At 51.0% G+C, this 19,574-nt stretch overlaps 1 protein-coding gene across 2 annotated transcripts in view; it reads right to left on the bottom strand.

The window, feature by feature from the left end:
- Positions 1–16,244, bottom strand: part of CFAP45 (cilia and flagella associated protein 45) — a 37,093-nt gene extending 20,849 nt beyond the window's left edge. The window contains exons 1-6 of one of the 2 annotated variants that reach the window (XM_008264244.4): positions 16,095–16,244; positions 9,154–9,279; positions 6,917–7,059; positions 4,192–4,336; positions 3,661–3,831; positions 2,233–2,411 (exon numbers count right to left, since the gene is read on the bottom strand). In XM_008264244.4, the coding sequence (XP_008262466.2) occupies positions 2,233–2,411; positions 3,661–3,831; positions 4,192–4,336; positions 6,917–7,059; positions 9,154–9,279; positions 16,095–16,097 (767 nt within the window). In that variant the 5' untranslated portion in view covers positions 16,098–16,244. Of the gene's footprint in view, positions 1–2,232; positions 2,412–3,660; positions 3,832–4,191; positions 4,337–6,916; positions 7,060–9,153; positions 9,280–9,387; positions 9,601–16,094 lie in introns of those variants that run through there. The other variant, XM_070077490.1, reaches the window with a different exon arrangement.
- Between the last annotated feature and the right edge of the window lie 3,330 nt (positions 16,245–19,574).

The raw sequence follows: 19,574 nt of genomic DNA, 5'->3' as shown, positions 1-19,574 counted from the left end.
CATCCCATGCTGGCTCCACAGGGCTTCCTGGGGCTGAGTCTAAGGAGGTCTCTCCACTCAGTAAAGCCCTACCTCCACAGCAGAGAGCAGGGCACCTGGGTTCTACAATCAGTGTTCCCAGGGAGCTCCTATATGTAACCGGGATATCAATAAACTTGGAAGCATCTAGAGCCCCTGATGTATGAGTAAAGGCTGGAAGAATGGAGAAGACAGAAATTAGGATAAGGATCAAAGGGAAGGAACACAAGATTCATATTCAGATGGAGCTCACGAATGACTTCATGACTCCTGGTGAAATAAACTGGAGTACTGAGTAAAAGCGTTCTACGGGAACAGGACTGAGCTCAATGTAAGGACCAGGTCAAATCATTAGAGCTGCCTAATGAGGCAGAGAGTCTTCCTTCATCAGAGCTGTTTATTTAGAAAACGGACACTCAGCCACTACATAAACTTTTACTGAGAGCCTACTATAGTCTACCAGGCACCTACAAGCTGTACAGAGATGAATGGTTCCAGAGAACAGAATACAGTTGTGGAGACAAAACTGCTACTCAGAAAGGAACTACAGAACAAGGACTATCTATAGAGGTAGCTCGTATACTCTGTGGTTGATGTTCTGATTCTAGGACATACTTGAGCTGCTCTGGGACTTGTCCTTCTCTGCCAAAGGCAGAGAGAGAGCTGAATTTATTCATTCTACCTTGAATTAAGCACACCCTACAAGCCACGCACTCTCCCCAGCCCAGGAGCTACAGCAATGAGGAAGCCAGGGACCTGTCCTCAGTGAGCTCAGGGTCTAGAGAGGGTCAGGAGTGACAGGGCACAAGGGAGGCACCACCAAGTCTGCCTGTGAACTAAGGCAGGCTTCTCAGGGAAGGTGACAGCGAAGCCACATGCTAAGGGAAGAGAAGACACTTCCCAGGGGGAAGGAAGGTGAAAGGGTATTCAACAAAGAGGGGAAAACAAAAGTCATGAACTTGTGACAAGGTCTGGTGCGTTGAGGAAATGCAGAAAAGCAGAGAGTGGATGGCAGGAAATGGTGAGAAACGAAGGCAAACCAGGGCCAGATTATAAAGCACCTGTGATGATCTTAGAAATAGGCTTCAGGGCCAGCATGTGGCATAGTGGATAAAGCCACTGCCTGCAGTGCCAGCATCCCATATGGGCGCTGGTTCGAGTCCCAGATGCTCCACTTCTGATCCAGCTCTCTGCCATAGCCTGGGAAAGCAGTGGAAGATGGTCCAAGTGCTTGGGCCCCTGCACCCACATGAGAGACCAGGAAGAAGCTCCTGGCTCCTGGCTTCGGATCGGTGCAGCTCCAGCTGTTAACAGCCAACTGGGGCGTGAACCAGTGGATGGAAGATCCCTTTCTCTCTCTGCCTCTGCCTCTCTGTAACTTTGTCTTTCAAATAAAATAAATAAATCTTTATTAAAAAAAAAAAAAGAAAAAGAAGCTTTAAAAAGTTCTGGGATTCTGGGTGCTGCTTCACACAGGCCTTGAGATAATAACACATGATGATGACTACTTCTCATCTCCACATTCTTTTGCTAGGCTACATGGACCTCAAGATACATGGAAGAGAGAACTTCCACTCTGCTTATGGCCTTGTCTGAATATTGATGGAGTTTGTGGATTCAAAAGGCTTCCATTGCCTAGACAGTTCATGTCAAGAGCCTCGGGTGACCACTGACGTCATACATAAGCGTGTTAATCATTAAATTAACAACAGGCGTCACTGTGCACTAACTTCCCATGCAGGACCTCTGTCCTCAGAGTTGTATTATAACTATGTCTAAGGGCTCCCAAAAGATGTATCATTCTTGGGTGCTTTGTTAATTAAGTTTCAAAAAAAAAAAAAGTGAAATTAACTTCAAGATGCAATGGCTTTGAACAAGTCTTGTCTCCACTATTGAGGAATAGTTTTGTTTTGTTTTACCATGCAAATTGTTGAACTCTTTACTTAGTATAGAGTTGGTCTTCTGTGTATAAAGTTAATCGAAAATGGATCTTAATGGAGAATGGGACTGGAAATGGCAGAGGGAGGAGGTGGAGGGGTAGGAGAGTGGGTGGGAGGGCGGATATGGTGGGAAGAATAACTATATTCCTAAAGCTGTACTTATGAAATGCATGAAGTCTGTATTCCTTAAATAAAAGGTTTCTTTGGAAGAGAGAGAGAGAGAGAGACCCATGTTAACAACTTAGGGAGGGAGATGCCCAAACCACCTCTTTACCGGATTCGTTCCTCTCTCCTCTTCCGGTCCAGTTCCTCCTGCCTTTGAATAGATTTCTGCCGCTCCACTTCCATCATCTGATCCAATCGCTTCTCTTCTGCATCCAATTCTTTTTGTATCTGCTGCTTCTCCAAGACCTGGGCATCCCGGATGGCGTGGCACTTGGCATTGAGGATGATCTGGGGAGTGGAGATGAAATTGTGGCACTATGCCTGGGGGCAAAAATAGGGAGGGATGCACTGTGGGCGTGTGGAAGTCCATGGAGGGCGTTGGGAGGAGAGAGGGGAGCAGAATATGACTGAGTGGCTTCTCACAAGTCCAGAGCAGCAAGAGCATCTGGCACTCACCCTTCCCCTCCAACATGTACCCTTCAGCTCAAACATCTGCCAGGCTCCTACTGGGTGCCAGGGTCTGTGCAAGGAAAGGTCCTACATGGCATCTTCCTAAGTATTGCATCATAGTTTTTGGGAATATGATGAAAGTTATGGGCCCTCTCCTCCATAAAACCCACTTAAATATACGCACATGGAATTTGAGAAGATTTACCTGAGACACAGAAATTAGAGATAAGGGGGTTAGGAGGTCTGCATTGTTCTGTTGATCAAGAAGTGAATCATATGCAAATGAGTTGCACAAAAGAATTCAAATGAGCCTTTATGCTCTTGGCTAGAGAAAGCACTCTGGGGGCTGGGCACTGTGGCTTAGAAGGTAAAGCCACCCCCTGCAGTGCCGGCATCCCATATGGGCACAGGTTCGAGTCCTGGCTGCTCCACTTCCAATCCAGCTCTCTGCTATGGCCTGGGAAAGCAATGGATGATGGCTCAAGTCTTCAGGCCCCTGCATCCACATGGAAAGACCGGGAGGAAGCTCCTGGCTCCTGGCTTCAGATCAGTGCAGCTCCAGCCATTGCGGCCAATTAGGGAGTGAACCAGTGGATGGAAGACCTCTCTCTGTGTAACTCTGACTTTCAAATAAGTAAATAAATCTTTAAAAAAAAAAAAAAAAAAGAAAAGAAAAGAAAGAAAGAAAGCACTTTGGGCACTTCAGAAAGAATCAATTGCCTCCATCACCTTATGTGGCCAGAACTGATATAGCAGGATAAAAATAAGATAACATCCTCACATTCATTTACCAATCCACACTTCACAAAGGCTCTCTCATGCCTTATGTTATACTCCTGCCAATATTGCTGCTAAGCAGTTGTACCACCTACCCTTATTTTATAAATGAAGGAGGGGAGGCCCAGGGCGGGCAAGGGGCCTGCTCAAAGCACGCAGCAAGCAAGCAGCAAAGCTCCTCCTCTCTCTGAGCACAGCCACCGCCACGGCAGGTGCAGCTCCCCCCCCCACCTCATCTCCACCCAGCCCTCACCTGAGGCGGGGGGTGGCAGGGAGTCCCCGAGGGGGAGGGACAGACCTGGACACCCACCTTGTTCATGTGCTTGAGCTCCTCCTCCTGCTCCATCCGCAGCTTGTTGGCTCTCTGCAGCAGGTTCTGGGCCCGCTCCTTGGCCACCTCCTCCAGGTCACTGAGCTTCTTGTTGTTCCTGCACACCATCTCCTTCTGCTTCATGATCTTCTTGCGCGTGGTCACTGCGTCCTAAGGGAGGCGAGTCTGGGTCAGGAGGGATATAGTCCCCGTGCTCTGTCACCTGAGGGCTAGCCTGGACACCACAGCTATCCCCAGTATGTTTTGGCCTCAGCCCATCACGCCGTCAGAACCAAGACATTTCACAGCCTGGCTTCGTTCCCGATCCTCCTCTTGGCCCCAGGATCTCCTGTTTCTCCAATATTTCTCACTGGTCTTGGCGCTGCAATGTGAAGCAGGCATCCACATCTGGCTTCGGAGTCCTCCTAACTAGAGTTGAGTCCCCACCGTCCTGAGAAGCTCGTCTCTCGCCCAGCACGGCTCTCTTCTGCCGCCCGTCTGCAGAGGTCGAAGCTTAGGGAGGGGACCTACCAAAACGGCTTCCTTCTCCTTCCTGAAGGCCTGCTCCCTGGCCTCGAGCTCTTCCCTGGTCAGGACGTGAGATGCCCATTTGATTCGCTCCAGCTCCTCTGGGCTGATGATTAGCGACTGCCCTGAGGGATCCTCTGTGGGAACACTGACACAGGAGTGAGCAGACTTAGGGAGGCGAGAGGGAGACGGAAAGCCCCGGGCTCCATGCTCTGCCCTCTTCCCCTGCCCTCTTCCCCTGCCCCAACCCTCGGGCCCAGACTCAACCAACAGAAGGGGACAATGCAACTGGGAAATTCATGGGGAGTAAGGGTTCCAGAGAAGGATCAGGTAGTATTGTAGATATTAAAAAGACATTTTAGGGGCTGGCATTGTGGCATAGCCAGTAAAGCTGCCACCTGCAATGCCAGCATCCCATATGGACACCGGTTCAAGTCCCAGCTACTCCACTTCTGATCCAGCTCCTTGCTAATGTACTTGGGAAAGCAGCAGAAGATGGGCCGGTGCTTGGGCCCCTGCACCCACATAGGCGCCTAGAGGAGACTCCTGGCTCCTAGCTTCAAATTGGCCCAGCTCTGGCCATCACAGCCACTTGGAAAGTGAACCAGCAAATGGAGGATATCTCCCTCTCTCTCTCTCTCTCTCTCTCTCTGTCTTTGCCTCTCTCTTTCTCCCTATAAACTCTGCCTTTCAAATAAATAAATAAATCTTTAAAAAAAAAAAAAGACATTTTAAGTCATTCTATACAAGGTCCAGTTTAGTGTTACTTTCTCCATGCAACTGTCCGAGACCTTCCCCTGTGTTCACATCTGCCCACACCCACTGCCCAAGCCCCAGGTCACCTCCTCCCGAGTCCCCACCACACTGTTCTGACTGCCCACACTGTAGTCAATAGCAGGGTCTGTTTCCTTTACCAGGTCTTTCAGGAGGCAGACTCTGTCCTATCGACATTGGGAGCCTAGTTGCTGCACGGTGCTTGGCATCGAGTACTCAACTGTTTTGAGTTCTGAACTTTAAAATTAGATTATTCCCAATGACATAAAAAGGGCAAGGGAGTGCCATACAAGGTTGAAATGGATGCTAGCGAGAAACCTAAACATGCCTGTTCACCCAGCCTAGAGAGAAGCTTTGAACCCTAAATATTAATTAAAATATCTGATCAACAACAGCAGGAGCTGTGCCTATAGACCTTTTCAGCTGCCCAACGCACGCAACAAACCAATAGCTAATTATGATGATTACAAACAAGTGACATACATTAAAAGATGGGGGAGGGGTAGTGGGGGGTTGGAATAAAGCTGCTTCTGGGTGAGGCCATTTAACAGGCACAAGGCTGTAAACGCAGTCTGAGACAGGAAGCAGAACCTCACCTAATAAAACCAGTGGGGGTGGGGCGGGGATCCATGGGGCAGATGCAGTGAGTGACTGGATTTGGGGCTTAGCCAAGATTTGTACTTCACCAAGCAATGTGGCCCAAAACAGCCGAGGGTCTGCAGTGACCAGGAAGGACGGATCTGAATCTAGGGCTGCTTTCAATACCTCTGCAAAGTAACCAGCCACTTGGCCGCCAGTGAGTTTGTTTCCAATCAAGACCACTCCAAGAAGGAACCCTTTCTCGGGTCCTAGGCAGAACTGACAACGTCTGGCCATTTGATGCTGGGGCTGGCTGGTCCATGTCCACCTCAGGACCTACTGTGAAGCTCAGCTCGTGAGCCATGCCCCAGTTCCTGACACAGGCAGCATTTTCTGAGAATTCAAGTTTTTAGTGGGTGGATTCAGATGATGGAAGAAAAGTAACAGAGGGGGCCGGCGCCGCGGCTCACTAGGCTAATCCTCCGCCTAGCAGCACCGGCACACCGGGTTCTAGTCCCGGTTGGGGCGCCGGATTCTGTCCCGGTTGGCCCTCTTCCAGGCCAGCTCTCTGCTGTGGCCCGGGAGTGCAGTGGAGGATGGCCCAGGTGCTTGGGCCCTGCACCCCATGGGAGACCAGGAAAAGCACCTGGCTCCTGGCTCCTGCCATCGGATCAGGCACGGCGGCCGCGGCGGCCATTGGAGGGTGAACCAACGGCAAAGGAAGACCTTTCTCTCTGTCTCTCTCTCTCTCACTGTCCACTCTGCCTGTCAAAAAATAAAAAAAAAGAAAAAAAAAAGAAAAGTAACAGAGGAGAAGCAGTAATGCAGGAGCTAAACCGCTAAGCACAGTGTAGGCCCATGGAACATTGCTGAGTTCCACCGGAGCAAAGAGGGCAGCTCCAGCCAGGAAGCAAGGGTGAGCTAATCCCAAAGGAACCCGAGGAGCCCCAGTGAATTTCCTCAGATGGCCTCAGAGTCTGGGAAGAAGCCAGAGGGCTAATTAGGCATCTGGTCAGTTTCCCTTTGCTTCAGATTCTGAATGCAGCCTAAAGGAAGTGACTCATCGGGAACACTTCCCTTTACCAACTTTGCTGGGGGGGTTGGGGGGATCAGAGAGGACCCACTGAGTTCTTCCCCCGCACCAGTTCCTTAGATTCCACAGCCAGCCGGAAGAAAGGAGGGAGGAGGAAGCTGGGTTTGGAGGGCAATGGTGATAACAGATGCAACCGAGGAGAAAGAAAGGGCAGGAAACAAAAGGAGACTGTGAAAAGGGCAGTGAGGACGGACTGGACTGATAGGAGACCAGGCAGGCTTCCCCTCCCACTGCAGAGATCCTCAGCAGTGCAGGCTGAGCGGGGGACCCCAGGGCACTCACATGAGCTCTCGGACCATGTCCCGGGTGATGAGCTGAATGGTCTCTGGCTTGTGGTCCAAGCCCATGGCAGTGAGAGTTTTCCGGAGGGTGTGCTTATCTCGGAGCAGCACGATGGGGCTGTCATTCTCTGCCTGGGTCAGAGGCTACGAGGTCAGAAAGGAGGGCTTAAGTAGCTGGTCATCCCACTTCCTGCTGGCCAGTCTCTACTTCATCTGTCACCTTCCCTTCTCCCGGGGCCTCCACCCCACCCACTGGCAGGGCATGCTGGCTGGGGGCCAGACTGCAGGACCACTAAGAGCCGGGGACTGAGAAGGCAGCACAGTGCCCTTTATGTGAGCAGGGCTGGCTCTACTCTGGATGGGCTCTTCCAAGAGCAAGGCCTCTTGTTCTTGTGCAGCTACTCTTTATGGGATGGAGGGGAGGAAAGGAGAGCCATTGCTTGTCTGTATCTATCCTCACTTAAGTCACCAGGAGTACAAAGGAAAGTTTGAGTATCTAGGTTCTCCTCTCTCCATGAAATAATGAATACTCTGAGACTCTTGGACCACACTGAGTTTGGAGCAATATAATCTGTAATAGACTCACACAATCTACAATATTAGTAATTTTTAATTTTTAATGATTAACTTACTTGAACCTCCCAAAACTGCCATAATGAGAGAGTTAGAAACAGATAAATAGCCCAACAGAGTCCTGTCCTTCAAATCTAACGTTATGGGGCCAGTGTTATGGCACAGCAGGATCCCATATGAGCACAGGTTCAAGTCCCCGCTGCTCCACTTCCCATCCAGATCCCTGCTAATGCTCCTGGGAAAGCGACGGAGGATTTTTGGGTGCTTGGGTCCCTGCCACCAACATGGGGGAACCAGAAAAAGCTCCTGGCTCCTGGCACTGCCCTGGCTATCACGGCCATTTGGGAAATAAACCAGCCGATGGAAGCTCGCTCTCTCTCTCTAACTCTGTCTTTCAAATACATAAATAAATCTTTTAAAAATATGTATCTAATGTGATGAGGCTCTCAGTGAATTAGAATTCAGCAAGAAGAATACAAAGTAGCTGTACGATTTTCTTCAAAATTTTCTGACCAAGAAGGAGTTAAGATGAAAAGAAAATGAAGTCACTTATCTCAGGGAGTTTCTAAACACAGGAGAAAATTTCGTTTGTCCTTAATGCAGTAACTGGGAACCCGCCTGGAAGCAGGTGGATGGCCTTACCTGTCCTGAGAACTTCGCGTGCACAGACAGTCCCCGGAGTGCTGCTGCCACCTGGTGCCCATCCCTGCTTCCAAGTGGGCACAACTCAGCCATGCCACAGGCCACTCCTGCCCCCTACTGCTGGCTAGGAGACACCCGGGACTCTCTCCCCCACCAGCAAGGCCAAGGGCAGTGAGCTTCTGATCGCCCTTTGTTGCTGGCCAGAGTGACTCCCCTTGGAGCCCCTGCACGTTGCCACATCTCTCTTTGCCTTGACTGGAAAACTACATGTGGATCCAAAACAAATGTCAGGGAAAATGTGTTCCTTCGGTTCTTTCCCTTAGCAACAGAAACACTGCTGCAGACGGGGTGGGGAGAGGTCTTCTCAATGGGAAAGGTGCCCATCCTTAACCCCAGAAAGTCCTCTTCCATTCACAGTGAGGAGGATGAGGACCAGGGACAGACATCAGCTCCCATCGCCCCCATCCGCCCTGCTGGCAGAGGTACACAGGCAATCATTCTCCTCTCTCTCCCTATCTCTTAGTCTCTCATCCCCTTTCCCGCCATATCTCATTCTCTTTTTCTCCTTCCTTCTCACCTACAGAACTTCATGTCTATCAAAATTCCTCAAAGCAATTCTCTAGCCTGCCTTTTCTGACTAAAGAAGTTGTCAAGCTCTTCATATGGATGACACCTGTGCGCTAAGCCCCTGTAACTAACATGTTTCGGGGTTGCACTCTGATGCTCTGTGTCTGCAGGCTCAGCCCATTGGCCCCCAAACACTGAGTTCTCTGCAGCGGAGCCTCCCTTTTCACACAACAATAGAAGTTAAACGTGTCATGATCATGCGAGGATGTCAGGGGTGGCAGGAGTTCTCCCAGACCTCCCTAGAGGTCACAGCTCTACCACTTGGGTCTCAGAACGCCCCTCTGTCTTGGGGCTGAGGACGACCTGTGAGCAGAGACTTGCCCGGTGTTCTGAGCAACACCAGTCTGGGCCACTGCCTCCAGGTGGCAGCTACCTGTTGAGGCTTTGGACGGTTACCTTGATACATCCGAAGAGGCTCTCGTCCACCTCAGAGTTCACAGCTTTGGTCCGATAGCGAGCCCTATTCCTGGACGGCTCCGAAGTGTCAGAAGAGGCGCTCAAGAGGCCAGCTGTGCTTAACGGCTGCAGGAAGAGGCAGAAAGTTGAGGTCATTGGTTCCGAGTGGCACTGCAGATCCGGGACAGTAAATACATCTCCAGTCCACGCTGGGGGGAGGGCAGAGGCACCTACGTAAACCCTGAAACGCAGGAGGAAAAGAACAGCAGGTGGCTGACATCGCCACAGACGCAGGCACGAAGCACACCAGCATTTCTGTGGTCCCTGAAGGCACCGAAGGGCGCGTGGGTCACATGGCACAGAAGGAAGCAGGCTCGGCAGGAGGAGAGGAGCAACAGTTTCATCTCATTGTCCTACCGCTTCTGGTTTCCCACAGGGACAACCTCTTGGGAGGCAACTTGGGCTTGCCTCGCCCCCACCCTGGAGCCTGTGCTCCACGCCCCCTCCACAAATGACACTGCTGTGGGACCTCCTTCCTGTCTCCACGGCCTCAAAGTTAGGGCAGGGACTGCAGGGTGCAGGGATAGCAAAGCTTTTTTGTTCTGTCAAGGGCCAGTTGGATATTTATAACACCATCCGCGGGCCATACAAAATGATCAACTTAAAAATGAGCCTGCTGTAGATTTATTGAATTTCGAGTCCTGCCTGCAGTTGCCTTGCCACAGCCAGACCAAATGATTCTGCTGGCCTTATAAGGATGTTCGCCATCCCTGGGTGGAAAAGCACCTCGCCCATTGCTCAGTATGTGGCTGATGCCCAATGAACCTTAGGCAATGGATGAAAGATGGATGATAACCAATTACAGTCCAGCAGCTGTCATAAAATCCACTATTTGGCTCCTTCTCTCCCAGGACCCTTTGGTGTGCAGCATTGTTTAACCGCTCTCTCTCCAGTAGCTTCGTTGAGTTTGCCCACTTCCGCATCTAACGAGTTGTGGGAGACAGTGCTCAGCTCCAACTACGTAGGCTGAAAACACCAAGTATTTGCTTTCCCAGCTTGGACAAGGGCCCTTGGCTTAGCCAATGCGATCCCCCAGCCTGACAATGACTAGGGATGTCGTGATGCAGAAGCAGAGCAAGAAAGGTCACTCTGACAGAGGCAGCAGTGGCAGCCATGCCCGAGGTGGGGACGGGAGGACAATGACAAGGACAGCAGCAGGGGCACCCCATCTCCAAAGCTGGCCATGTTTGGGGTGAAACAGGGTATCAAGGGCCCTTGCTAGACAAGTTGGTGTTTTTTTAAAAGATTTATTTTATTTATTTGAAAGACAGAGTTACAGAGTGTGGTAAAGACAGAGAGCGAGAGGTCTTCCATCCACTGGCTCACTCCCCAGATGGCTACAATGGCTGGAGCTGTGCCGATCCAAAGCCAGGAGCCAGGAGCTTCTTCTAGGTCTTGCACATGGGTACAAGGGCCCAAGGACTTGGGCCATCTTCTATTGCTATCCCAGGCCACAGCAGAGAGCTAGATCGGAAGAGGAGCAGCCGGGACTAGAACCGGTGCCCATATGGGATGCCAGCGCTTCAGGCAGGGGCTTTAACCCACTGTGCCACAGCACCGGCCCCAAATTGGTGGTTTTGATTCTGGCTGCAGGGTACCTTTGGTTCTACTTTCCAAGCCTAGTGTCCCAGTCTGCGGATGAAATCTGTGAGGTCTCCAAAACACGCGCAGCGCATTCCCTTCTGCTTAGAGCTCTGGCTCTGTTGGTTATAACCAAGAAGCCTGATTAACATGATTTCCAATCCCAAACCACAGTCCAGCTTCAGCTCAGCCCCAAGAGATTTTAAAAAAGTCTAGGTAGGGTGACTTCAGACTTACTCTAAAGCTGATTAAAACTTCACTTTGAAGGAGCCCAGACCCTGCCCTCCACAGCTCTCCAAGCAGGGCTACCTTAGGAGAATGGGCTAGATTCATTGGGTCTTCCGAAGCCTAGTAATCAGCAGCTATCAAGACAGAGAAATGCACCATGCACTCCAGGTCCTAAATAGTGGACAGTGTTTTGAAAGCTTTCTCTGGAGCCAGGGTTGTGGCATAGTGGGTTTAGCGGCATCTCATATGGGCACTGGTTCAAGTCCTAGCTGCTCTGCTTCCAATCCAACTCCCTGCTAGTATGCCTAGGAAAGCAGCAGTAGATGACCCAAGTCCTTTGGCCCCTCACCCATGTGAGAAACCTGGATGAAGCTCCTGGCTCCTGGCTCCTGGCTTTGGCCTGGCCCAGCCCTGGGCCTGGGCAGCTGTCTCTCTTAACTCTGCCTTTCCAATAAATAAAATAAATCTTTTTTTTAAAGCTCTCTCTGATCTGCCATTACCAAGCAGACTCTCCCAGCACCTGTTCCACCTGCATCACGTTTTCACACTAAATTGGGCAATTATTCTCCAGCTGGATCTGTTCTGTACAGTTAGCACTGCTGCGTGTGCCTCTGCCTCGTGCCTGGCACAGCCAGCAAGGGGCTTACAGAGGGAGTCTCCCTTTACATCCTCAGTTAGCCCCAGTATAGAAGAACAGAAAAGCTTGGATTTATTAAAAGGTAAATATAGCAGCCCCAAGGATGCCTAATAACAGCCTCTGAAGGGTTATTACATGGTGGGTGGTGAGCAATGGATCCCTTCTGCTCCAAAAATAGAACAGGAGCAAACGAACAGAAACTGCAGTAGGTGGGATTAAGGCTAAGCATTGGGACTAACTGGAAAAGGTGGAAGGCTTTGGCTCTTGAGGGGTAGTGTGAGTTCTCTATGTAGCTAAGGAAAGGGAGCGTAGTAGGAGCTCATTCTGCCCTTGATGAATAACGAGTGAATGAAACTGAGCAAGAGCACCTCTAGAGAACCGCAGAGCAGATGGAGGCGGTCATGTGGCCGTGTTTCGGGAATCTGCCTGCCTGACTCCCAGTCACTCCACCCTTCCACGTTTTCCAGATCACATACGTGGCCTGCACTGTGCAAGATAACGCATGTGCAAGGGCTCTGGAATACAGATGGAAAGTATTATTATTGTTTTGCATTTGTCTTCCTGTTTCTTTCCAAGGACCCCTATAGGCTTCCCTTATGCTCGAGTGTCCTCCAAACTGCAGGTTCCCCCAGGGCTGAGATTGAGTGTCCTCTTTCCTGTGCCCTTGGTACCCAGGTCAAGGGGAAGTCACCACCAAGATACTCAACTGCCTGAACCTCGAAGTCAGAAGAGAGGAAGGCAAGCAGATGACCACAGAATAGTGACCACCGGGCAGGACAGAGGGAAGCTCTGAGCTCCGAGGTTGGGTAGCTGAGAAAGCCTCACTTGGGAAATGCTGACTTTGAAGCCACAAGCCTTACCCCAGGGTTAGAGTAACCAGCTATGCCAAGAGTAACAAGAAGGATTAGGGAGGTCACTGTGTAAACACACCAGAAATATGAAGAAGCAAGCAGAAATGGAAAGCTGCATCCCTCTGGGCAGAGGCAGCAGCCAAGAGGTTCTTTGAGGAGATGAAGGGCTGGTTTTACTTCTTGCATGACCAAATAAATACCCCAAGACGTCAAGCACACTGCCTGGAGAGGAGCACACTCAGGCAGTCTCCAAGGGAAAGCAGCTCTCAGCTCCTGCTAGTTAAGAGGGCTGCGGAAGATGAGGATTAGGGACAGCAAAGATGCCAGGCCTGCTTTGAGGTTCTCATCTTGGTGACCCAGCTGATTTCCCTCTGTTCTTTTTTTATTCCCCCTTCTGTTCTTAAAACCCATCCTGCCCCCAAGAGCACGAGAATCCAGCCACAGCCAGGGGCCTTCTGAGAGACTCTGCTACAGAAGGCTTAGCTGGACAACCGAGTGATGATGTCAATAATAGCCAGGGGATAAATTTCCATAACATATTGAGTTTTAAAGAAAAAGGATCACTGGGGGCCGGCGCTGTGGCACAGCGGGTTAACGCCCTGGTCTGAAATGCCGGCATCCCATATGGGCGCCGGTTCAAGACCCGGCTGCTCTCTGCTGTGGCCTGGGAGGGCAGTGGAGGATGGCCCAAGTCCTTGGGCCCCTGCATCCATGTGGGAGACCTGGAGGAGGCTCCTGGCTCTGGCTTCGGATTGGCACAGCTCCAACCATTGCGTCCAATTGGGGAGTGAACCATCGGATGGAATACCTCTCTCTCTCTCTCTCTCTCTCTCTCTCTCTCTCTCTTTGCCTCTCCTCTCCCTTTGTAGCTCTTTCAAATAAATAAATAAATCTTAAAAAGAAAAGAAAACAGATCACAAAATGCTGGCACTGTGGCCTAGCAGGTAAAGCTGCTGCCTGCAGCACGAGCACCCCATGTAAGCGCTGGTTCGAGTCCCAGCTGCTCCACTTCCAGTCCAGCTCCCTGATAATGTGCCTGGGAAAGCAGCAGCGGATGGCCCAAGTGTTTGGGCCCCTGCACCCACATGGGAGCCCTTGAGGAAGCTCCTGGCTCCTGGCTCCTGGCTTTAGACCGGCCCAGCTTCAGCCATTGCAGCCATTTGAGAAGTGAATCAGTGGATGGAATATCTCTCTCTCTCTGTCTCTTTAACTCTGTCTTTCAAATAAATATATAAATCTTAAAAAAAAATCATAAGGAATATTTACGGGCCAGCCTTGTGGCACAGCAGGTAAATCTATGCCTATGACAATGGCATCCCACAAGGGTGCCGGTTCGACACCCGGCTGCTCCACTGCTAACACACCTGGGAAAGCAGCAGAAGATGGCCCAAGTGCTTGGGCACCTGCAACCTATGTGGGAGACCTGGATGGAGTTCCAAGATCTTGGCTTTGGTCTGGTTCAGCCCTGGCCATTGCAGCCATATTAGGAGCGAATTAGTAGATGGAAAATCTCTCTCTATCTCTCCCTCTCTCTATGTAACTCTGTCTTACAAATGAATAAATAAATCTTTTTTTAAAAAAGAAAAGGAATATGTAAGTATTCCTGTAAAAATGTTTGTGTGGCAAGGGTATATGCCGAGAATGCTTTACTGAAAGAATGTGAACAAAAATGTTTAACAGTAATTTCAGGTGTGCTTTAGATGTTTCTTGGACTGAATAATTTTCTGCAATGAGCAGGTAACTATTTTTATGACCAGGAAAAATAATAAAACTATTTTTAGTTGAAAACCAACCATAACAAGGGCCCTAGTGCCCCACTCTGAAGGCGGGAGAATGCAACCAGTAAAAACCCTCAGCACCATCTATGTCAGCAGCCCTTGGGTCAAATCCAGCAAAGACAAAGCCGGAGCAGGGCTGGAATGATCGGTGCAGAGTTTCCCTGACGTCACTCAACACCTGTCAACTGAACAAAGACTTATCCTTTCCAGATGTCCTCCCCACCCAGGGATCTGCTTCCTCTTTTGCATAGAGTCACCACAGGCTGATAAATCCTAGCCTCAAAAATCGGCCATGTCCTGCTTCCTTTTCTGTAGACTTTGGTTCCTAAGAAGGGATGGGAGCAGGTTTCCCAAAGACCAGGACCACTGCCTTTTACTCTAAGGATCTTCTCCAGTATCCTCTTTCTTCAAATAAGACCGGGCTGGCCATCTGTGGGATGCTAGCTGATGATGACGTCCTAGCCGGTACCGATGTCCCTGTTCCTCCCTCTGGTGGACGGGATTAATGAATTTTTTTGGTAAGAGTCCTGGAAGTCTGCCCAATTGTGAGCCCCTCTACCCCCACCAACTCTCCTCGCTCCTCCAAACACTCTCAAAAGCCAGTGAGTAGCATCTCAGCACACACACGCGTGCACACACACACACACACACCCCTGGCCTGCCAGAGCTCACTCTCAGCCCCACTGCCTCTCCAAGGTGTGCTGTCAGAAGGGCTCAGTCACTGACCAAACCCCTGCTGTGAGTGGTGGCCTTTGGGTAGGAAATTCCTGACCTAGGTGCCCTACAGCTCACAAGTCTGATGAATGCAGGCCTGGAAATCCGAACTGTTTGAAACGGGAGAAACAGAAAATTAACATTCGCCTTATGCCCTTTGATGCCAGATGTGATGCTAGGCCCTCACACACATACATCCACCATTTGTAAAGCACTGAGGTGAGACACAGATCAAATAAAATGCACAAGCCAAAGGGGACTCCCATTGCAGCCCAGTACAAGTCCTCAAAGTTGGAGGCACGTTTATTTCATAATCAGCCAAGTTCTCCTGGAATCTGTGAGTGCAGCCTCTGGGCCGGAAGTGTGTCCCCAGTACATCCAAGCAGCCACATCTGCCCCCTCTGTGCCCAGACATTCTAAGGTTGGCTCCAATGACCCAAGGCTCTGATACCTATCCTCTGCCTCTCCTCCCCTCAGGTACGCCCTGCAAAGCTGCTCCCAGGCCCTGCTGACTTTTCAGTCTCCATGACTCCCGTGGTCCTCACCATACCCATCCCAATCTCTCTCCCGGGCCTTGAGATCCTGGCACCCTCGTCTGTCAGTCTCAAATGTCTGTTGAGTACCCAAAGCCCTACTAACCACAGACGCACCTGGAGCACAGGGACATTAGGTGGCTCAGCCATGGTCATCCTGCCAGTCAGTGGCACAATGGGTCCAGAAACCTGCTCTGTCGTCCTCACCCGTGTCTTTCTCCACATCACATCCCACAAACCCAGCCCAGGGGGACCCCAGCCTGATGGGATGGAGGGGCGGGGGTTGAGCCATGCCTTTCTCCCCAGCTTCCCAGCTCAGCACCACTCTGCTTCCAACCGCTGTCGATCCCACTCCTAATACCTTTTTTTTTGGAAAAACTGGGGGCTCACGAGTTCCCGCTCTTCTCCTAGGGTTGCTCTCTCCACTTCCGGGTCTTCCTGACCCCCCCAAACTCAGACTCTGGTTTTTCCCTGCCACAGCCCTTCAGTTTCCCCGCTCAGAGACACAACCCAACTCAGAACGCGTGTGGCCCCCACACGAAGCGCTGCGTCGCCTCACCATCTCAGCCGCCGCTTCTGCCGCCGGCACCCAGGCCCTGGGTGTTGACGCGTTACCATGGCCACCAGGAGTCCGCGAACCGGGCCGCGGCCCCGCCCCCGGCCCCGCCCCTCAGCTCGGGGGGTGCGGTTGCCGCCAGCTTGTGCTTTGGGAACCGGAACCCCTCCCGTTAGGCAGCGGCTCCTGGCGCTCGCCCGAGCGGGAACCGAAAGATGGACCCGCCCTGGTCCACCCTGCTCTTCGCGGCGGCTTTGGGAGGGAACCTGAACCCTAGAGGACCCTATCATAGGTCCAGGAGAGGTCCAAGAGCCAGTTCCAGGGTTTTCCCCGACACTCTACCTAGGTAACCGTGGTTACCGTTGCCCCAGTGCCCATGGGTGCCAAACCAAACCCTGATGCCACTTTAGTCTGCAGAAAAGCAAGCAGCATCAGACCAAACTAGTTTCACAACAGGAGAATGTCCGGGTAGACCAAAGAAAGAATTTATAGCAGCCAGGTGTGTATGCAATCTTGTGGTCCCCAGAACCCAGCTCAGAAACACCTGGGAGAGCTTGCTACAGTAAAAAACTGTAGGTCCGACACTGGACTAACTAAACCCAAACCCACGGGACTGGCTTTGGGGGGACCTGTGTTTTACACCTCCTAGTTTGTATGGCCGCTTCCGGAGAGTTTTTCTTTTAAAAAAATATTTATTAGAAAAAAAGTGATTGATTTATTTAAAAGAGTTACACAGAGAGAGAAGTCTTCCATCCACTGGTTCACTCCTCAATTGCTTACAACAGCTGGAGCTGAGCTGATCCGAAGCCAGGAGCCAGGAGCTTCTTCCAGGTCTTCCACGTGGGTGCAGGAGCCCAAGGACCTGGGCCATCTTCTACTGCCTTCCCAGGCCACAGCAGAGAGCTGGATCTGAAGTGGAGCAGCCAGGTCTTGAACCGGTGCCCATACGGGATGCCGGCACCGCAGGCAGCAGCTTCACCCGCTGTGCTACAGCACCGGCCCCAGAGAGTTTTTCAGCATTTAGGATTTTCCCAGGTTGGTTTGGCCCCTTGGCCTGCAGGCCTCCCAAAGTGCCCCTGCTGCCTCCTGTGTGGATTGGCTGAGTGCTTGGTGACTCCACGATTCTGTGAGCTGCTTTCCCACTCAGAAACCTCTCTGGAGTCCTCACAGCCGGCTCCAACTGGGGCACTGAGGCTGTTCACAAGCTCAGGAATGCAGGAAGGGAGACAGAGCCACCTGCTGCTGAATCTAAAAGGACTTCTTCCAGCAGGCTTCACCTTTCTTCCCTCCCAAAACTTGCCAGTCCTGATCTCCGTTGGGGTCCTTAAGAGGACAAGCATGTACCCCCAGCCCCCAGCTCCAGTGTTGGAAGCAGAATGTGGGAGGGCGGGGGGCGGGGGTGGGGGCAGCCCACAAGTGGCAGTGCAGTCCTTGGGTGGCTTGGGAGTGATGGAAGAGAGGGGCTTATCTGTTCCCAGCCCCCTCCTTACCCGGCCCACCCTGTAGCCTAGAGAATAGGGAAGAAGAAGCCACCAGTCCTGTGTGGATCAGATGCCTCCCAGGATGTTTTCACAGCCACAAGTCTCTGGGACAGTTATCCCCATAACCAAAGAGGAAGTTGGAGCCAGGAGAGATAATTCTCCAAACTCAAAGGTCGCATGTGTCCTTTTCTCAAGCCAAGGTGACTGTGTGTAGGGAAGGTGAAAAGTTGGGACAGGCCACCTGCAGTGCCAGCATCCCATAGGGCTGCCGGTTCGAGTCTCAACTACTCCAATTTCGATCCAGCTCTCTGCTATGGCCTAGGACAGCAATGGAATATAACCCAAGTCCTTGGGCCCCTGCACCAGCGTGGGAGACCCGTAAGAAGCTTCTGGCTCCTAGCTTGAAATTGGCACAGCTCTGGCTGTTGCAGACATTTAGGGAGTGAACCAGCGGATGGAAGACTTCTCTCTCTCTCTTTCTGCCTCTGCCTCTCTGTAACTCTGCCTTTCAAATCAATAAATAAATCTTTAAAAAAAATGCGGAAGCAGGAAGGACCAGGTGGCAGTGTCCAGAGTAGGGGAACCACCTCCTGGGGGAGGTGTTTGAATTTCTCTCAAAGTTCACAACGCCTAAGCTTCAGTCATCCCACTTGCTTGAGCACCTCTCCAGGCTCATAGTAGGGCCCTAGGCAGTGTAGCCATTTGGTCATGCACTTGTGTAAATTTGCAAAAGCAAGTTGAGTTAGGGAAACTTTATTTCTCATCTTCTTGGAAGGCAGAGTGAGACAGAGAGAGAGAAGGAGAAGGAAGAGAAAGAGAGGGAAAAGGGGAAGAAGAAAAAAATCTTGCATTCTCTGGTCCACTTCATAAATGCTTGCAACAGCCAAAGCTGGGCATGAGCCCAGAACTGCAGCCTAGTCTCCCACATTAAAACTTGGGAGCACTTGGTCCACCCTCCATCCAGGATGCAGTAGCAGGGAGCTGGATCTTCAACAAAGGGGGTGGGACTGCAATGGGCACTGATAAGGGTTGCTGGGTTCCCGAGCAGAAGCTTAACCTGCAGTACTACAATGTCCAGGTTTGGTTTTTTTGGTTTTTTGTTTTGTTTTGTTTTTTCTTTTTCTTATTAGTGAAGCCCATTTATGTGGCTTCCATCGCTTGCATGTGTAGTTAAGTCTCTGCTTGCTGTCTCCGTGTGAATGACTTCTTGGACACTGTTTCCACCAGTCTCCTGTGTCAACTCACTTGATGTCTGGGCAGCTAAGTACTGGCTGTATTCTTTATATGAACACGTGCACCAAAAGGGTCTATGAAATGGAAGGAAAACAAGATTTGAAAAGCACAAAGAAATTCTACCATTTGGTGTGTAAAATCGCAAGCAAGTATTCTGTTCTTTTTGATGCGTAGTCAAAACGAAAGTTCTCTCCAGCCGAGAAGAGACATGGTGATGTGGCAAACAGAACTGTAAACATATTATACAGCTCACCAGGGGAAGAGCTGCCTCGAGAGTGCCTGAACTCTTGACGACTTCCAGTTTTCCAGCATTATGGGTTTCTTTCTTTCTTCTTCTTTTTTTTTTTCACTCCTCTCTAGAGTATTTTAAACACATATATCTCCTCAAATGTTTCTAAGTATAAAGTGGTCATTCTGGTTTTTTTGTTTGTTTGTTTGTTTACAGGCAGAGTGGACAGTGAGAGAGAGAGACAGAGAGAAAGGTCTTCCTTTGCCATTGATTCACCCTCCAATGGCCGCCGCGGCCGGCACACTGCAGCCGGCGCACCGCGCTGATCCGAAGGCAGGAGCCAGGTACTTATCCTGGTCTCCCATGGGGTGCAGGGCCTAAGTACTTGGGCCATCCTCCACTGCACTCTCTAGCCACAACAGAGAGCTGGCCTGGAAGAGGGGCAACCGGGACAGGATCCGGTGCCCTGACCAGGACTAGAACCCGGTGTGCCGGCACCACAAGGCGGAGGATTAGCCTAGTGAGCCGCGGTGCCAGTCC

The sequence above is a fragment of the Oryctolagus cuniculus genome, chromosome 7 (genome assembly GCF_964237555.1).
Source record: "Oryctolagus cuniculus chromosome 7, mOryCun1.1, whole genome shotgun sequence".
NCBI classification, from domain to species: Eukaryota; Metazoa; Chordata; class Mammalia; order Lagomorpha; family Leporidae; genus Oryctolagus; species Oryctolagus cuniculus.
This window is presented reverse-complemented; position numbering and strand designations above follow the sequence as displayed.